This window comes from Dermacentor andersoni, chromosome 1 (genome assembly GCF_023375885.2).
Source record: "Dermacentor andersoni chromosome 1, qqDerAnde1_hic_scaffold, whole genome shotgun sequence".
Classification (NCBI taxonomy): domain Eukaryota; kingdom Metazoa; phylum Arthropoda; class Arachnida; order Ixodida; family Ixodidae; genus Dermacentor; species Dermacentor andersoni.
Genome location: NC_092814.1, coordinates 117,785,946 through 117,805,983, shown reverse-complemented (window position 1 = coordinate 117,805,983; position 20,038 = coordinate 117,785,946). Strand labels below are relative to the sequence as shown.

The 20,038-nt window shown below is 44.9% G+C and overlaps 1 protein-coding gene across 4 annotated transcripts in view; it reads left to right on the top strand.

The window, feature by feature from the left end:
- Positions 1-20,038, top strand: part of eEFSec (eukaryotic translation elongation factor, selenocysteine-specific) — an 85,758-nt gene that overhangs the window by 30,709 nt on the left and 35,011 nt on the right. For all 4 annotated transcript variants that reach the window (XM_055061941.2, XM_055061943.2, XM_050191018.3 and 1 more), the window contains 2 exons: positions 1,567-1,650; positions 3,069-3,262. In XM_055061941.2, coding sequence (XP_054917916.1) covers positions 1,567-1,650; positions 3,069-3,262 — 278 coding nt within the window. The remainder of the gene's footprint in view (positions 1-1,566; positions 1,651-3,068; positions 3,263-20,038) is intronic.

Sequence of the window (20,038 nt, the reverse complement as noted above, 5' to 3'; positions counted from 1 at the left end):
CTTCCTGTCGTTGAAGAACTTCTAATTTCTGGTACTTGACCGAATCGTCAACCATGCTGTGCAGAAGAAGGGCATTCCGAAAGTAATGCAGCTTGCTTGTCTAGGATACGCATAACAAGCACCTCCCTCCCTTTTCTTTTTTCTTCTTTTTCCTTCCCTTGTCTCTGACTTTCATTATGTTAATAAGCTCGAGAAGAGCTTGCTGTTAGGCTAGTTTGTACATGCTGTTAGGAATGAAAACAGGGCAAAAAAATAAGACAAGAAAGAAAGACCTACAGAAGGCTAATTTCCGCACGGAAAAATATATCAGAGATGGTGGTGCTGGGCCAGGCTAGCTGAGAAACCTCCACAACAAACAGGTGGGAGGGCAGGTAGGTGAATGGCCTCGTGAAGTCCACACAGAAACAGAAATACAGGAATGTTAGCGGCTGCTGTGCCATTCAAGAACCCGGTGAATGTTGAAGAATGTGACAGTCACTAATGAAAAAGAATTTTAAGAAGGAGAGGGGGTGAGGGATACAAAGAGGGGGGGGGGGGGACATGCATAAAAGGCGTAAAGAATGAAGTTGGTGGATAAATTTGGACATAGGGAGGGCGTCTCGTCACTGCCCGATCGCTCAATGCCAGACGGCCGTGGCCAGTCACCTAGCCCTGTCGCCTATCCCAACTAAACGTCACGGCAATTTTCAAAATAAACGGGTGTCAGGAGACACAATGCTTTCAAATCTCTTGGAGCTAGTTGGCCCTAACTTTACTGCGAACTACGAATGCCGTAATTTTCACAATGGCTTCTAAACAGGAAGCAACCCTGCTTCGCACTGTCTGCCTCATCAATTCCTGTGTGTGTTCAATACCAATATGCGTCGCATGATGAGTACAGTACCATCATGGCAAGTTTCTTCCAAACATCTCTTCAAACTAGTCGAACAGCAGGTCACCAAAAGTGAGTGAAACTTGCATCATGTGTACTATCGAAGTTCTAGTGCAAAGCTTCATTCCTGTATTTTTAAATCTAAAATAATATAGCGTGCCCACAATGCTGAAAGCACGATTAAGTGATAGGTGACTTGTAAATAGTGCCCGCCGTCTTCCATATGTAGCCATGGCCATACCTCTTAGTAGAAGATCTGACTGGAAAACAATGGTTATCTCCACTGTTACCTGGGCTGCAACAAGTCTGACCTGCAAACACGACGACACACGATAGTGCACTGTCTTGTTTTTGTTTGGCCCCATTTTTAGCACTGTTTGTTTTTCCAAGTCGTGTGCCAGCTTGGTCAGTGGCATGCATTATATAAATGCATCAATTTGTGCATCAAAAAGGTGCATTCTCTTTATAGCATTCTTGTCCAGGGAGTGCTGGGAGTTTGTCTTTGCGTGGTGTGTAACCTCCACACACACACGCACGCACGCATTCTTCGTCTCTGTTTGTTTGCGCACAAAAAGTTTTTTAAAAAATGAATCTATTCCAACTAGACCGACTCGCAGTTATGCTCCATTAAATAATATATTATTTACAATGCAATGTACATTATTAATGTACAACATGTGTTTATTTAATTGCAGGTGGTTGAGATCCCATCCTTGAAAGTGACAAAAAAGGTCAAAAGCATCCAAATGTTTCGCAAGCCAGTGAACAGGGCCATACAGGTAAGGGATAAGAATATAGTGCCCATAACCAGTGCTTTGTGAGGCCTTTGAACATGTTCTAATGAAAAAGAACATTGAATAAACTAATGTCATATTAATGGAAGTCAACTGCACTTACTAATTCAAGAAATTGCAAATTTCATGCAGTCTTACATAACTGAGAGATAAGTTTCATTCTAGACAATTTTACCGTATGCATGTATACTAGCATGATGAAAGATCTTAGCTTGAGGAGCAGCACTTGCAGAGACATCTTGTGATGCATTGTTTAACCGAAATGTGCGTAACTGTTGCACTTTTTTGCTGTCATAAACATGTTGGAAGTGACATAATCATGACAATATTTTTTGTACATATTTATAGTGCTATTCTCGAAGAGAAGAGTCATGCAACCTAAGGATATTTATGACTTGTTACAGTTATTCATGACATCGCAAGAGGGAGCCACCAGTGCTGCTGCTGTTCAATGCATTCTACGATATTCTAATTATGTGTCTACATTAGTGCATTTCCACCATGCTTTAACACAGCTGTGTGCTCGCTGTTTTAGCTATAGCGGCAAGCATGAGCCTTGCATTAACTGCAGCATACATATGGAGTGTTACCACTGCCTTTGACCAGCTCTTCAACTGCCACACTGCTGCACAAGACTACTGCTAAGGATAGCATGAGCCTCAACCGAAGAAATTGCATTAAAGAGTTACACTGTGGTATTTCATAGCAGCGCGGTAAAGGTATCGGCAAACACGAGGTTCTTTCCTTGAAGAATGGAATCCTTAGTCACATGCCAGGGGTGTGTGCAGAGACAGTATTGATGACCAGCAGTGATGAAAACTAATATAGAGATGATGTATTTGTAAGCAAAAAAATTGCATGCAGAAGAGCAAAACAACAGGGTGTGGAGTGCTGCGCACCAGGAAGTAGAAAGCTTGATGTGAGTGAGCTGTCTTTAGGGAAAGTGATGAGCTTATGAGTGCCATCAAGCAGAGTGTCATCACTGATAACCCAAACTGCCTCTTTATGGATAAATTTACCCACTTGCAAAGGCACAGAATGACATCACTTAATGTTGTCCCTTTGCCAACAGGGGCAGCAGTGGCAACAATGCCAACAGTGGTGTTAAAGGGAATATACCATTCTTGGGCATTACTTCTATAAAAATCCTGTTGGTGCTATCGGCAGAGGGGTACATGGTATTGGAGCTGCTTTGAGGCATTGACTCAGGGCTACGGAATCTATGTGCGGAGTCTGTGTGAAATTATTTTTTTAGTTTATTATTACTAATATATATATATGTGTTCTTAGATAACATTGTTCATAGGCCTTTAATTGCAGGTGTGTGGCTGTAGTGTATGCTTACCTGTCAGCTGTGATTTCTTCAAAATGTGGTGCAGTGTTTGAGAGTTGCTTGTGTGCAGGGTGATCGAGTGGGTGTGTGTGTGGGCCAGCTGGAGGCGTCACTGCTTGAGCGGGGTCTGGTTTGCAGCCCTGGCCATTTAGGAGCACAGCTCTTCCTGCTGGTGCGGGTGGAGCCTGTGATCCACTTCAAGAGTCCATGTTCCTCTGGGAGCCGTTTCCATGTGTCAGCCCTGCATGCTACCCTCATGGCTAGGTAGGGACCAACTTTTCTTAAATTTCTCTGCTTTGGCTAATTGCATTGGATGTTTTGCTCTCTACTATGAGTACTGCATTGCCCTTTTGTGTTGGTAATTTTTCAGAAAGAAAATGAGATTCATTCCTTTACTGGTGACAGCCAGATACACATAATATTCATTGGAAAAACTTTGTGTATCGGGAGACCTGTATCGTGCTGCTTGCAGGAGCAGCCCGCTTACATATTTCGCATGCACTGCCTCTAAGGTTGGCGTACTCATTCTCTCCTATCAATGTGTGTTGGCTGTTAAACACAGACTTGTCAGCAAAATTTACAAGCGGGAAGGCCCAGCATATCAAGAAGAAACCGAGGCAAGCAGATAAAGTTAGCATAGGTTTACGCTCAGTTTCACTTATTGTGTATGCATAGAGTTTAATATTTGGCAATATGTTTGAACAAGGTATGCATAAACAAATAACTGTTTCCAGTACATTCTTTTGCAAGTCATGCAGCTAACCTTACAGGCTTTTTTTTTCTCTTTAAAGCGGACTTCTAAAAACCAATGTTGCACATATACACCATCATGACAAATACCATTGCCAATTCTTTTTCTACACGGCATATAGCTATTATTAAACTGTGGTAGTGCAGTTGTTAATGTATTGTCAGGTTAATTAAAAATAACATTCGGGTCTCACAATGTTCACACTAAATAAATAGAAGGGACACTCTCACTATTTATAACACACCGTGTCATGTAACCAGTAAACAAGATTGTCCATTGACACAAACTACTCTTAAAATTATGCAGCCAAAAGAGCACCACAAGGAGACAGCAAATACCTGGCCACTGTGGCATAAAAGGCAACGAAGCTGCTGTCGAGAAAGCTACTTCGGTAGCTTTTAGTGACACGGACATAAACATACCGATCGCAGCCACAGATCTTAAAGCCTACTTGCGTCACAAGCTGAAAATCCGCTGGCAGCAACAGTGGAATGCTCGGATATCAAATAAACTGCACTGGATAAAACCCAAATTAGGATATTGGGTATCAGAGAGAACATAACGATATAACGAAGTGCTCCTTTGCCGATTAAGAATAGGACACACTTACGGCACTCACTCTTACCTCTTGACTGGAGGGTATCCTCCAACTTGTAGTAAGTGCGGCCAAAATCTCACAGTCCTGCACGTTCTTATTCAATGCCCTGCAATAGAACCACAGAGGAAAAAGTATTTCATTTCTGCATATCACGAAAATATACCTCTTCACCCGAAATTTTTTCTTAGCAATGAACCGCTTTTTAATCCGAAACTAGTCTTAGAATTTTTAGCTGAAACAGACACTCTAGAAATCATTTGGCCAGGGAATTTTTAGCGCACGTATAACAGCCCCTGTACTCAGAGAATTTTGTGAAGCTAAAGTGTCAACGTTATGTTTTATTGCATCATGCTTTTAACGAAACCCCATTGCCATAGCCCACAGCACTACTTAGCGTCATTATTTTAGCAACAATATATTTTACGCCATCCACAGCAATAGATTTTAGGCCTTTTTACAGCCATGTCACATATACCATAAGGAATTCATTTTCTACACCATTCACAATGCACTGTAAACATTACATTTGTCATAGCGCTCTTTGGCCATACCTTGCCCTTGCGCCATAAAACACCACACATCGTCAAGGAGACAGCAAAATTAAATATCGTATTTTCCGGTCTATAAGTCGCATCCCCCCTCATAAAGACAGTGTTTCCGAAAGAAATTGTTTATAAGTCGCACCAATGTATAAGACATGCCTGTTCATTTTAAAAAATTATGCAGATCCCACGCACTGTGGAAATTGATGTAAACGAAGCTTTCTATGCTGTTTGCTTTGATTGATGATAATTAGCGGTGATGTTGATGGTGAATATTTAATTCCTTCAACATTTTGTTCAACACAAGAGTGGTGAGTTGATGTTATGTTACCTTGCGTGCACCACTGCTGTTTGTCTGCGTGGTACGCAAAACACAAAGGGAGAGGGGTTTGCTTGCGGCGTGTGTGCGCCATATTTCATAACCTCGAAAAGTGTTCAGCATTGTCATTGCCTCACATGGCACTTCACATCATGGCAGAAGGATTAAACTTTAACTGGATTATGGGGCTGTACGTACCAAAGCCACAATCTAATGATGAGGCAGGCCGTAGTGGCGCACTCCGGATTAATTTTGGCATCGTCGTGTTCTTTAATGTGTTCCTAAATCAAAGTGCGCAAGCGTTTTTTATTTTGGCCCCGTCGAAATGTGGCTACCTTGGTCAAATCTGCGACCTTGAGCAATGCCATAGACGCAAAGCTGTAGCGGGCACAGAAATGTTGATTTGACGTGTAACTGCTTCCATTGTGTCGCCTAGACCCTGCAGTGCGCTTTAATTAATGCGGCTCTGCTTCTGCGTGCCCTGGCTAAGTTGTGCATTAGACATATTTGCGTGGTTTTATTTTTCAGAAGTAGCATAAACGCACCGTACCGTACCTTGAGCTTAAGTTTACCCAGCGTTTCCTTGCCTTCTCACATCACCTTCCCTTCCCCCCCCCTCCCTTGTATATATGAGAACTGGGATTGAAGATTGGCAAGGCTGCTTCGCGACTGCATCGGTTCTACCCATTCTCTGCCTCCTCTCCCCCCCTCCTCTCTTCCATTATCTCTATAGTAGGATACAACTAAAGAAAACAGCAGTTGGCAACCAAGGCACATGAACCGTGTTGGGTTGTTACTGCACCAGCCAATCAGAAGCAAACAAAATCGTCATGAAACCATTTCAAAATGGTGTAGTACTTGATACCTCCGGAACTCCGGAGCATCTGCTGCTCTTGAAGAGTCTTTTCATAGGCAGAAGCAATGAGGTGTGCTACAGACATTGGACAGTGTATGGAGTCTGAGCATTTCACTCTTCAAAAGCCCGCGGTACAGTTCATTTCACTGCTGACCCTGTTTTACTCATGAAACTTCACTGCTAACTGAAGTGAATGTCGACAATAAATAGTTGCAGAGAAGCAAGCGTCTTATTTCAGTTTAATAAACAATTAGGTTTTCACCGTTCCTCTATAATAGACGAATGAAAACGCACAAAATTAGGCGCTTATAATTTTATTTTTGTGCTTACAGCCATATTTAGGTAACAGGAAAAGTTTGAAGTACGAACTATTTGCAGTCTCGTGAAGCAACAGTGGCTGGTGGTTATGAGGGTGTGGGCGGGGCTTCACTGTAGACTGAGTTGTATCCAACTATAGCTTCCATCTGGACTTCCACGTTGGTAGAAAGGTAAGCGCTTGTGGGGGGGGGTCACCTATAATCACAGTTGTCAAGAAGCTAATGTGGTGACGACCCAGGAGCTCCAGAGGGTATTGTGCACATTCGACGCAACGCAGTCCAAACGAGTTCCTCGCGTCTCTTCTAGTGTCCCTGTATTGAGCATATACAGGAACACTATTCTCTTCTCTGCCACGCTCCTTCATTGTATATACACGCTCTAAACCACCCCCTGACACCATGTGCCGGACAGCAGCAGCCACAGCAGTAGCAGCAGTGGGAAAGTCAAAGGTAAAGGCAACGAAAGCTTCAATTAAAAAAAAAAAATGCAGTGACCTTTCACATCATGAACGCAGGTCACGTGCAAGAGTATATCGATGCCATGCCTATAGAACTGCGGTAGCAGTGATGTGGACACTCCAGGCACATTTCTGCCGTCGTGGTCGCCGGATGTTCCCTATAAAGTTGAAGGGCGATAACGTCGTCCCCACGCGCCGTATGCTGTAAGTGCGAGGGTGAGCTGAATCGCGCACAAGAGAGGAGAGCGGGAAGGCAGCGTGGGAGGGAGGGGGTTGCCTTGTACTCTGGTAGCAACTGCGTAGTTTGCGCAGCGGCGCGCGCCGTATCTTCAAAGCGATCTGTAGATGTGACGACCTCGGAGTCGGTCGACTCGCGGTCGACCTGCCGCTGTTTGCGTTGCTAGGCTTCATCCATCTTGCGCGGCGCTCGGCAACTCGATCACGAGCGGAACCATGTACCTCCATAATGCACACACAACCCGTGGGTGCCAGAGGAGGTTAACCCAGCACGTTTCACGTGGCCATCGCATCCAATCCGATGTTGGCGGCAGTTTTTGCCGAAAAAAAAGAAAGCATGTAAAAGTCGCACCATTCAATAAGATGCACCAAAAAAAAATTCAGAAAGAAAAACGTGACTATACAGCGGAAAATACGGTACAGGAACATTAAACACTAACCCATTGCCTTTCCTGATATTCTTACGTTGCAGAAGTCACCTATAATGATGTATTTACAATATTTACAAGAGAGAGAACGATGCATAAACAAGATGGCTGTCGAAAATCGATTCCACCTAAAGTCCCTTAGCTGCGCCTGCTCCTGGCACCATCTCTCGTGCAAGGCGCCAGCCTTGTTCTCCCCTCGTCCTCCAAAGCCAGATCACATGTTCTCGCCTGTCCTCTCTCCCTCTTCCTCCGCTAGCGCTGTTGCGGTGACTCTCGCCATTACCGTCTACTCCGCCCTCGCTGTCCCTTCTCCTGCTGTCGCGGCACTGCCCAAGTTCTGAATGGATGGATGGATGTTATGAGCATGCCCTTTGGAACAGGGTGGTGGGTTGTGCCACCAAGCTCTTGTGATTATACTGCCTAATGTCCTACCTAGGTTAAACAATAAAAAAGAAAGAAAAACAATATGAACTCCCACAACCAAATTTTCTGATCCCCTGTTGTGAACTGTGCTTTTGTACATCTTGGTTTTTTGTTGTTTCCCTACTTTTATTCCACCAATCCTCCAATCGCCTCTTACTAATCCCTATTGCAGACCTGTTTACTTTTCCACTGCTCTCGCTGAACCCAAGGGCTTCAAGGAGGCCAGTGGTGCCTAAATCGACCGCTGGGTAGACGTCTTCACATCCTAATAAAACATGCTCTATAGTTTCCCTAGCTTTACCGCAACAAGCACATGCTTCTTCTTCCTTCTTATATCTCGCCTTATAGGTGTGTGTTCTAAGGCATCCCGATGTCGCTTCGAAAAGTAATGAGCTTCCCTTTGAGTTATCATAAATTGTTTCTTTCCTGATTTCGTTTTTTCCTCTTAAGTAGTTACTCATGGCAGGTTTCTTTTCTATTGCCGCCACCTATAAGATTATTTCAGCCTCTCTGACTTTCCACTTGACGTTCTTTGTTGCTGTGTTGCTTATCCTACAGGCCGCATACTTGCTGGTAAGCTTCCTAGTTCTTTTGCTCCACTGTGAATCGATGTTTTTCCTGTACAGATACCTCAACACTCTCCCAGCCCATTTACTTTCTTCCATATTCCTCGGTCGTTCTTCATACTCAATTTTACTGCGAGCTTCCCTCACTTCAAAACTTGTCCAGCCCATATCACCCTGCACAGCTTCATTCGTAGTCTTCCCGTGAGCGCCCCATGCGAGGCGACTCACTGTCCTTTAGTTCACATCGAGTCCTTTATTGTACCCCTAATTTAAAGCAAACAACCGCATTTCCAAAAGTAAGTCCTCGAACCATTAAACCTTTCCACATACGTCGGAGCACCTCGTACCTATTGTATCCCCATAGCCCTCTGTGCTTCATTATGGCAGCATTTCTCTTCCCCTTCACGGTTATTATTTTTTCCTGTGTTTCCATATATCTATTGCCTTCGTTTATCCATATACCAAGGTATTTATATTCTGTTACCTGACGTATTTCCTTACCCTGTATCGCCACTGTCTGTTCACCGTTTTCATTGAACACCATAACACCTGATTTTCTAACACTAAATTTCCAACCTAAATTGTTGCCTTCCTATCCACAGATATTTGCCAGACATTGCAAATCACTTTGCTTGTTAGCTAACAGCACAATATCATCCAGATAAAATAAACCTGGAAGCTGCTGCTTTACTACTGTACCCGCCTGTTTGTATGAGAGATTAAACCCGATATTACTTCCTTCTAGCGCCCTCTCCATCCTCACCATGTACATCATAAACAGCAGTGGGGATAAAGCACACCCTTGCCTCAGTCCCTTGTTGATATGAACTTTCTCCTCGCTCCTCATCCCTTCCCATTCAACACAAACAGTATTTTCTACGTAAATCTCTCTCAAAAGCTGTAGACAATCATGACCTAAGCCTTCCCCTTCCAGAATATCCCACAATATGTTGCGGTCTACATTGTCATAGGCTCCTGTAATGTCTAAAAAGGCCACCTATAATGGTCTGCTTTCTGCTTTTGATATTTCAATACACTGAGTAAGAACAAATAAGTTATCATCTAAATGTCTATCTATTCTGAAGCCATTCTGAAGTTCTCCCAAAATGCCATTATTCTCTGCCCATGCTTGAAGCTTTAATTTGATTGCGTGGATTGCTAGCCTGTATATTATCGATGTAATGGTCAATGGTCTATACAAGTGAATTCTATCTTTCTCCCCATTGCCTTTATAAATCAAATTAATTCTACTTTGTTGCCAACTGTCTGGTATTCGTCTATCTTTTAAAGTTTTTCCTACTGCTTTCACCAGAGCTTCCTTACTTTTTGGTCCTAGTTCATTAATCAGCCTAGCGGGAACCTCATCTAGCCCTGTAGCTGTGCACTTAGCAATTTTCTCTTTGGCTTTCTTCCAGTTGAAATTTGTCAGCACCAGCTTCTTTTCCACCTGGGTCTCTTTCATGCTCTTTTTTTCTTCAAATACAACCTCGGCATTGCCTTGGAAAGATTCGGCTGTTATTTTTCAGATGTAATTTATTGCCGCTTCTCCTGCCAGTCTGTTTTCATCTTCGTCTAGGATATGTTGTTATATTGTTGTTGAGTTCCTGCCTAATAATTTCATATGGTTCCAAAATATTCTAGGTGCGGCCTTCTTTTTCTCACGTATTTCTGACAACCAACGTTCACTTTCACCTTTTAATTTTGCTTGCACCAGTATTAGAACCATAGACTTTTTCTCCCGTTATATTTCTCATTTACTGGCTACTTCTTCCTGCGGCAACTGTGCCTTCTTTGCCTGCCTATGCTCTTGGGATGCTTTCTGTCGTTCGGCGATCATTTCTCGTATGTCCCTGTTCCACCAGCTTTTCGGTTTCTTTTTTCCTTTCTAATGAACATGTTATTTCTTTTTCCGTATTTCTGTTGTTATTACGCTTAGAAGCTCACTATATTCCCACTCTTTATTTGGCCATTTGCCAAGTTCTTCCTCGACTCTAGTGGCAATATTTGTTATTTGTTCAGCGTTCAAATTTGGACTGGCCATTTTGCACTCCTTGCTCTCTTTCCCAACTACATATCCCATTTTCAAAATGATGCGTTTATCGTCACTCCCTATACTGCTATACCCTTCCTCGTCAGTGACCATTTCTCTCAACTTATGAATTCCTTCTGTGATCAGACAGTAATCAATGGCCGATTGCCGGTTTCCCACTTCCCACGTGATCTGCCCTTCACACTTAAGCCCTGTATTCACGATAACGAGGTTATGTTGCTCATAAAGGTCTAGCATTGACTCCTCATTGTTGTCGGTATAGCCATCTAAATCCTGTATGTGGGCATTCATGTCACCTAATAGGATAATTTTAGCACCATTCCCGAAACCTTTAATATCAGAGCTTATGCATGACTCCAACTCTTTATTCTTCTCTGTGCAATTATTTCCGGTCCACAAATACGTAACGCCCAGCCAATCTTTTTTCCCACTCATTGTACCTGATAACCAAAGATGCTCTTGACATTTTTAATTTACTCTTTTCCATTTGGCTCCCTGTTGGATGAGCATTCCGACTCCCCCTCCCTTTCTTTCCGACTTAGTTTTGTTGCACCCTTCCCAAACATAATTCTCAATCACTGGCGGCTCTTCTGAGTCTCTAAGGTGCGTTTCTGTCACCGTATACACCCCTATTTGTTCTCTATTTAACTGCTCCTCAATCTCTGCCCACTTTTCCTTTCTTCTGCCACCCTGCATGTTTATGTAGCCTATTGCATGGCGAGCTCCCTTTCTTGCTTTCCTGCTTTTTCTGTTATCGACGGCGATGCTCTTCTGAGGTTCCCCTAGGGCACCTCCTTCATTTCACTCTACTCTGTTCTCCTGAGCGCCTGTGGGCCCCGTAAAAAGCAACAGCGCGACCACCAAGTCGCCAGCCCACTTCTCGTGCCAGCCTGTAATTGAAGTGGATCCCATCTTGTTTAAAACCCCCACACCTTCTCACTTCCCTGTTTACTTCGACAACCTCGAAGCCTTTCTCTCGGCTCATTTTCCATATCGCCTCATTAGCAGCCACCACAGCTCGTTGTATGTGACTGTCACGTACAGGCACCTCCGGCACCGTGCACACCACGATCTGCACCTGAGGGGATAGCTAGCGCAAATTGTCCACCCCCTTTGCCAAGCGCTGTGCTAGTCCCGTCCTTTTCCTGTTTAGGACTGTTCTCCAGAAGGTGTTGCACTGCCACAGTGCCAATGGCGGGCGCTCCTTGCCGCCTCGCGCATCATTTACATCTCTCCGCCCCGCCGTCTCTGTGTTGCGTGGCTGTACGGTTCTCAGCCGTGCCTCTCACTTCCCCTTTTGAGGGGTGCGTTCTTCAGTGGCATTTCTCACCTCTGGCAGTGCTTGCGCCTGGCTGTCCTTCTCCCGCCTCTACTCTTGCCCTATACCTTGCCTTTTACCTGGCGCAGTGCTGTTGCGGTGACTCAAAAGACAGTTATAGCGTTTTGTCCCCTTACTTCTACTTCCCACCACAACCTTGTGCGGCCACATTGAGGCCTGTTTGTGAGTGAATTAGTGTGTGACCACTACTCAATACCCCGGTTCTCCACCCGTTTCCTCATCCCACCTCGGAAGAAACATTAAATAATAATTGCTAATCTCCCCCTCCCCCTCGCTGCGGCGGTAACCTGCTATAAGATGGCGCAATGGCGCGTCGCTGGAGCGCCAGCTCGATAGCGGCGGATCCTGGTGTGTGCTGCCCAATCCGAAACGCAGAACCGCCTCCTTTCGGAACTGCGTGTTCTGTATGCAGTTGCCTGTGGTTGGCAGCAGCTGCGCTCAAAGATCGCATTACCTAGAAGCGTAATCGTCGGCCAATTTTTTATTTCAAATATAGATATATATATATATATATATATATATACACACATATTTGGCAATCTGCCGTGTTTAGTTATTTTAATTCGGCTTTCCTTTTCCACCTGCGATACATTAGTGGTGCAGGTCGGGGCATCTCTCCTTTATGCCTCTCTCACTTTCTGTCACCACCTATTCAACGATCATGGGCATCGCTGTTGTTTCGTTAGTTCAACCTTCTTTGTTTAGACTGATTCAGGGACCAGGAAAGGGATTCGGTTCATAGTTAGCTTTTGTGAATGCTCGTGGAATGAGTTGCGGCCAGAGAAAACGCCAGTTTTGTTTAACTTTTTCTTTTGCTTCATTATTTCCTCGAGTTACGGCTCGCCGCAACGCTGAAAGATCCTCAGCACCATATACCTGCTATATGGATTAGATCAGGTGGAAAATAAAATAATGCATAACAGCGTCCATCATCAGACCCTGCAGTAACCGTTAAACCCATAAACAATATGACTGTCACCCGTTACCTCGAATGGCTGTTTCCTAATTGTACAGCACTTTTCGTGCAAAATTGGCAACTGGAAACAAGAGTCGCAAGGAGTTAAGAAATTAAGCGATCTACTAAGAAAGAGAGCTAAGGCAACAGCCAAACAGGAAATAAAAGCGAAAATTAACAAATGTAATCATTGTTTGTGAAAATATTTGTAGATCAACATCTTTTTATTTAAAGAGGTAGAGAAAACGCCACTGGAAGCGGAGAATAATTCCGTGTTTTGAATGATGCTTCTACCAATTACGGAAATCAAATGTTAAAATTTCAATCGCCTACATTTCTAAACCACATAATAAAAGCAAAAAGCAAATAAGATTGACATATCTAGTACATCACCAGAACAACTGCGTTGAATGTTTGTATAATGATGTGATGCGATGATTTCCTATTTCTTTGACTACTGTATAATCCCTTTTTCAAGTGACGTTTTATAACTCCTGTAAGGGTTTTCCTCTTAGTAGGTCGTACTCCCTCAGCCGCACGCTTTTATGCTTCCCCGTGTGATAGGGGGTCAGGGCTCCTCAAGCTGTTTTTACAGCTTTTACCTGTCCTCCTCACAACTTTTTCTTGTTGCGGAATAAAATTCAATTAGAAAAAATGATAAAGAGGTAGAGAAAACGCTGCCGGAAGGGGAGAATAATTCCATGTGTTTTGAACGACGCTTCTACAGTTATCAGTCGAGCCACCTGACGTAGTCACTTCTTTGCTATGCTAACTTGGCTGTTTTTTCTAAACCTTCCGCAGTGGGCGCAGTACATCTAGAACCGCAGCGTCCTGCAATCTACGTGGTTGCACGGGACAGAACACGAGTTGGTTTTGACACTTAAATTGGTAGAGCAGTAAACAAGGGATCCAAAAGAACTGTGATTGTTCCGCAAATATATATATATATATATATATATAAACGAGAAGAAAGGGGGTTAACTGAGGGGCAAGATTTTTATTAGTCATATTATGAGAAGCCTACAAGCACTGACACCAAGGACAACATAGGGGAAATCACTTGTGCTTAATAAATGGAATGTAGAAACGATAAGTTAATGGAAATTAAAGTGGATGAAAAAACAACTTGCCGCAGGTGGGAACCGAACCCACAACCTTCGCATTTCGCGTGCGATGCTCTACCAATTGAGCTACCGCAGCGCTGTTTTCCCATCCACTTTCTTGGGTATTTATGTGTACTAGTAGAACCTTGGGAGTGTTAGCCAGCGCCACCACTCGCGGACCTTGGCGGCGGACGTGGAACGTCCTTGTTGCCGCAGGCGTCACGAGAACATGATCTTTTTGGGTGAAGGCAACTGGTCAATAAACCCCCATATGCTACCTGAAGGCACCAATGTTGCCGGATTCGAGACCCTCGTTATGTAATAAACGAGAAGAAAGGGGGTTAACCGAGGGGCAAGATTTTTATTAGTCATATTATGAGAAGCCTACAAGCACTGACACCAAGGACAACATAGGGGAAATTACTTGTGCTTAATAAATGGAATGTAGAAACGATAAGTTAATGGAAATTAAAGTGGATGAAAAAACAACTTGCCGCAGGTGGGAACCGAACCCACAACCTTCGCATTTCGCGTGCGATGCTCTACCAATTGAGCTACCTTTCCCATCCACTTTCTTGGGTATTTATGTGTACTAGTAGAACCTTGGGAGTGTTAGCCAGCGCCACCACTCACGGACCTTGGCGGCGGACGTGGAACGTCCTTGTTGCCGCAGGCGTCACGAGAACATGATCTTTTTGGGTGAAGGCAACTGGTCAATAAACCCCCATATGCTACCTGAAGGCACCAATGTTGCCGGATTCGAGACCCTCGTTATGTAATAAACGAGAAGAAAGGGGGTTAACCGAGGGGCAAGATTTTTATTAGTCATATTATGAGAAGCCAACAAGCACTGACACCAAGGACAACATAGGGGAAATTACTTGTGCTTAATAAATGGAATGTAGAAACGATAAGTTAATGGAAATTAAAGTGGATGAAAAAACAACTTGCCGCAGGTGGGAACCGAACCCACAACCTTCGCATTTCGCGTGCGATGCTCTACCAATTGAGCTACCGCAGCGCTGTTTTCCCATCCACTTTCTTGGGTATTTATGTGTACTAGTAGAACCTTGGGAGTGTTAGCCAGCGCCACCACTCACGGACCTTGGCGGCGGACGTGGAACGTCCTTGTTGCCGCAGGCGTCACGAGAACATGATCTTTTTGGGTGAAGGCAACTGGTCAATAAACCCCCATATGCTACCTGAAGGCACCAATGTTGCTGGATTCGAGACCCTCGTTATGTAATAAACGAGAAGAAAGGGGGTTAACCGAGGGGCAAGATTTTTATTAGTCATATTATGAGAAGCCAACAAGCACTGACACCAAGGACAACATAGGGGAAATTACTTGTGCTTAATAAATGGAATGTAGAAACGATAAGTTAATGGAAATTAAAGTGGATGAAAAAACAACTTGCCGCAGGTGGGAACCGAACCCACAACCTTCGCATTTCCCCCCGAAAAAAAAATCTGGGTATGTGCCTGCTCCTGAGGAGTAGGCTGCTTTTTATTCAGCAACGCCGCAAGCAGAACCAGGAATGAGCTCGTCTACGTTGTCCCGATGCTGCAGCCCGGGCACAAGAACAGGCTCATGCAGCCGAGCGCAAGCAGCAACTGCGTACCGATGATCCAGCAGCTTACCAAGCCGGCGTTTAATGAACCGTCGGGACCCAGTGGTAAACACCGGGGCCGCACGTTGTTTCAGCTTTGCTGGATAACCATCTGTACGGAGTGCATGGGTGGTGATTTTTTTGTTTTGGAATACTTAATTGAGTATTCATTGTTCTGTGATCATTATGATAAGGTTAGACAAGAAGCAACACAGTCCCACAGAAAAAGGGCTCATCCACTTTTATTTGAAAGTTTTAATGAGATGAAACAAGTACAGACAGACAGACAAATAACTTTATTTACAAGGTCCTGAGAAGCTTTGCCCTAGGGCAGAGCTGCGGGCCGCTCCTACGTGGGGACTGGTAGGCTGAGCCTAACCGCCACATCGTGGGCTTTCTGGACAGCCCAAGTTTGACGTGAAAGTTCTGAGCTCTGGATGGCAGAGCTCCATTCTTCTTCCGTGATTTGATTGGGTCCCTGTAACGAGGGGCATCGCCAGAGCATGTGTGCGAGATTGCTAATAGCCCCACAGTCCGGGCAAGTAGAGCTAAAAGCCTCTGGAGTGAGCGTATGGAAAAGGGCCAGGTTTGGATAGCCCTTAGTCTGAAGCATGCGTAAAGTGGACGCCAGAGGTCTAGCCAGTTTGTTTTGAGGGGGGGGATAAGTCCTCCTACCCAGGTGATAGTGGGTAGTGATTTCACTGAAAGTGGTGACAGTGTCCCGAAACTCGAGAACCCCGGAGTCTGAGCTTGACCCTGCTCCCACGCGGTGGGTTAGTGCGCGCGCTTGGAAGTGGGCAATGTCATTGAGATTGCGAAAGGAGTCAAGCTCGGGGTCGAGGTGCGCTGGAAACCACATGATTCTGTGCGGAGAGATTATCTTGTTCTTGAGAATCTTTTGAGCCTCCTCAGCGATGGATCCTGAAGCGAAAGCCCTGACTGCCGATCTCGAATCGGTGAAGATTTGTGATCTGCTGTTATCTAGGAGTGCTATAGCAACTGCGACCTGCTCCGCTCTGGTTGGTGTTGAGCACTTCAGGGAAGCCGCATTCAATATCTGTCCGTTGTGATCAACGAGGGCAATGGCGAAGTTAGACGACTGTCCATATTGGGCTGCGTCGACAAAACATGCCGAGTAGGGATCGTCTTTGGTACGCTTGAGAAGGGCGAGGGCTCTTGCCCTGCATCTGCCTACGTTGTGTTGAGGATGAACATTACGGGAAAATGGTGCGACTTGTATGTTGTTCCTTTGATCTTCTGAGATTTCATATTTGCACTCCTCCATGAGGATAGGGTTGATCCCAAGAACTGCCAGGATCTTCTTGCCAGCCGGGTACAGGATAGATGGGCCAGTTAGGCTGATTCCTGGGCCTTGATTATCTCGTCCAATGTGTTGTGCACTCCTAGTTGCATAAGGAGGTCTGTGCTTGCCTGTAGCGCAATGCCTAGTGCTTTTTTGATACTTTTTCTGATGAGCGTGTTTAATCGTTTCTTCTCGGAGTTATACCAATTGTGCATGGCTGCCACATAAACTATATGACTCATGAGGAAGGCGTGGAACAACCTGAGGAGGTTGTCTTCCTTTAGGCCTCCACACCTATTCGAGACTCTGTTGATGTGTCTGATTATGTTCTCAGTTTTGGCTGTGAGCTTGTTGAACGTCGTATTGTTACTGCCATTGGATTCGATGAACATGCCAAGGACCCGAATGGTGTCTACTCTGGGGATGGTACAGCCGCTTTTAGTGTGGAGTTTGATGTTTATTTCAGACAACGGTTTCCAGCCTCTAGGTTTGCGACCTCTCCTGACTGGCCTGTAGAGGAGGAGCTCAGACTTGCTCGGGGAGCTCGGGGAGCATCTAAGCACTGTATTTTTCAGGTACATCTCTGTTTGATCTAGAGCCTCCTGTAAGCCTGATTCAACAGCTCCTTCGCTTCCTCCGGTGCACCAGATTGTGATGTCATCAGCGTAGAGCATATGATTGATCCCTTCTATGTTGGAGAGCCTTTGCGATAGTTTCTTAGTGGCAATGTTAAAAAGCAGTGGTGAGACTACCGCTCCTTGTGGCGTGCCTCTGGGGCCCAAACTGAAATTGACGGACTTGAGGTCACCGATCTTGAGCGTGGCCTTGCGATCCCTGAGGAACGAGCTTATGTATCTGTAGAAGGCGTCTTCAAAATTGAGCTCCAAGATGGAATTCAGAATGTGAGCATGGGATACATTGTCAAAGGCCTTCTCCAGGTCTGAGCCTAAGATGCCTCTTATATCTCTTGTGGTGTTGTCAATGATTTGACACTTGATTAGCTTCATCACGTCTTGCGTTGACAGAGCCGGACGAAAGCCGACCATGTTATATGGAAACAATCCTTGTTTCTCGATGTGCTTGAAAATTCGGTTGTGTATGACATGTTCCGCCACTTCCCCCATGCAGGAAGTGAGGGAAATGGGTCCGAGGTTTGAGAGACTTGGGGGTCTTCCAGGCTTTGCAATGAGGATGACCGAGGCCATTTTCCAGGACTCTGGGACAACCCCCCGTTCCCATATTCCATCGATCTCCTCTGTCAACCATTCTATAGAGCAGTCCAGGTTTCTGAGGGCCCGGTTGGGAATGCCATCAGGATCAGGGGCCGACCTGCCATTTAGATTCTGGAGAACTTCCCTTACTTCGCATGCCTTGAAGGGGTTATGTAGGTCGGGGAAGATGAGCCTTTGTAAGGCGGATAGTCTTCTTCACTTGAGTTGCCCAGTGGCAGATACTTGCGAGCTAGTCATTCAAGCACGGTCTTTACTGTCTCTGATTGTGATGCCTTGTGTAAAAGTCGTGTAAAAGTAAAAACTGCCATATTTTTCCACCCTCAGGTTAAACGAAGCAATAAAGGATTCATACTGGCTTAATTGTTTCACTGCTTTGCCTTTTGTAAATTTCCGGAAACAATGGCCTGTGATACTGAATGTATCAGATGACTCATGTGTCATCTCACATTTCTGAGGCAGTTATTGTGTGCCACACCATCTGCCGTTCCCCTTTATTCTGAACTTTGAATTAGTCAAGCGTCTTTCTAATTTTCTTGTGATGTGGATCAGAGGATTGGGTTATGTTTATGAGTGCCCCAAATTAGTCTAATAAACTAGACCTAAACAAGCTTGAACATTATCTCTCTTGTGTCTACATTGGCTGCCAATGTTACTTCAGTCAAACCTCGATATAACGAAGTTGAAGTTGTACTTGCAGCTAAAAACTTCGTTAAATCGCGAATTTTGTTAATACGAGGCTTTAAAGTTTCAGTATTAAAAACTTCACAAATGCCCAGAGCATTCCTTGTGGATATCTTATTAACAAGCACTTACAAACAAATCGCAAGAAGGTCGGGCTATAATAGCGCTGTTATGAGCGCCAGCATGTGAGGTGCAGATCACACCGAGAGCAATGCATCGACGTGGCTCACAGCGTCCTAGATTTGTGTGTGTTGTGTCGCGCGGCGCCGTAAATCTTGGACGCCATAGCTGACCGGGCTTAGTGCCCGCAGCGGGCGCCCACAAATTAAAAAGTAAAAAGACACGGATATTGGTGCTGAGCCAAAAAAAAATAATAAATTAGTTTTGCCAGCAAGGTGGAGCATTGATGGCGATAGCAAAGAGACTACGCGAAGTAAGGTTCGTAGTTTTGTCGGTGTCACGCGCGCTCAGGCAAACATTAACAGATCTCACTCGATAACACCGAACTCGCAGTCACAAGGCGAATGAGCACTTCGTACTGAGTCTTGGAAACTTGAGATTACGCAACCGCCAACACTATACGAGCAGGAATAACAAAATGCGCATGAAGGCACCATCCATTTGGGCTTGCCGTGGAGAGTTGACTTCCAAGATCGATATGGCGCGTTGCCCGTGCCTAGACGTGTACGAGGAGAAGGCAGATAGGCGCGCGTTCCCCTCCCCCCAGCGCGTGCTTGATCACGTTACCGCACGTTCAATCCCTCCTCATCCTTCTTACGCAGAAGGAATCCTCAGCTCTTAAATTAAATTATGGGGTTTTACGTGCCAAAACCACTTTCTGATTATGAGGCATGCCGTAGTAGAGGACTCCGGAAATTTTGACCACCTGAGGTTCTTTAACGTGCACCTAAATCTAAGTACACGGGTGTTTTCGCATTTCGCCCCCATTGAAATGCGGCCACCGTGGCCGGGATTCGTTCCCGCGATCGTCAGCTCTCGTGTTTCTCCGAGTTGTTTACCAACGCGACAAATGGCGCAGTGGTGTTTCCTGCCTACCGCGTCCCGGCGTGTGCACTTTGACAGCAGTTTTGCCGCTCAAACTTTTCATGCAGAAGGACGCTTGAAATAATTTTTCCTCGGCTGACAGTTTTTTGCTAGATTAGCTAGCCATACACGAATGAAATGACCTAAAGCTTCTTTAAATCGAAACTTCCACGAAGTTCTTTCGTTAACTCGCGAAAAATAAATGCATGGTTTTCAATGCAACGCAGA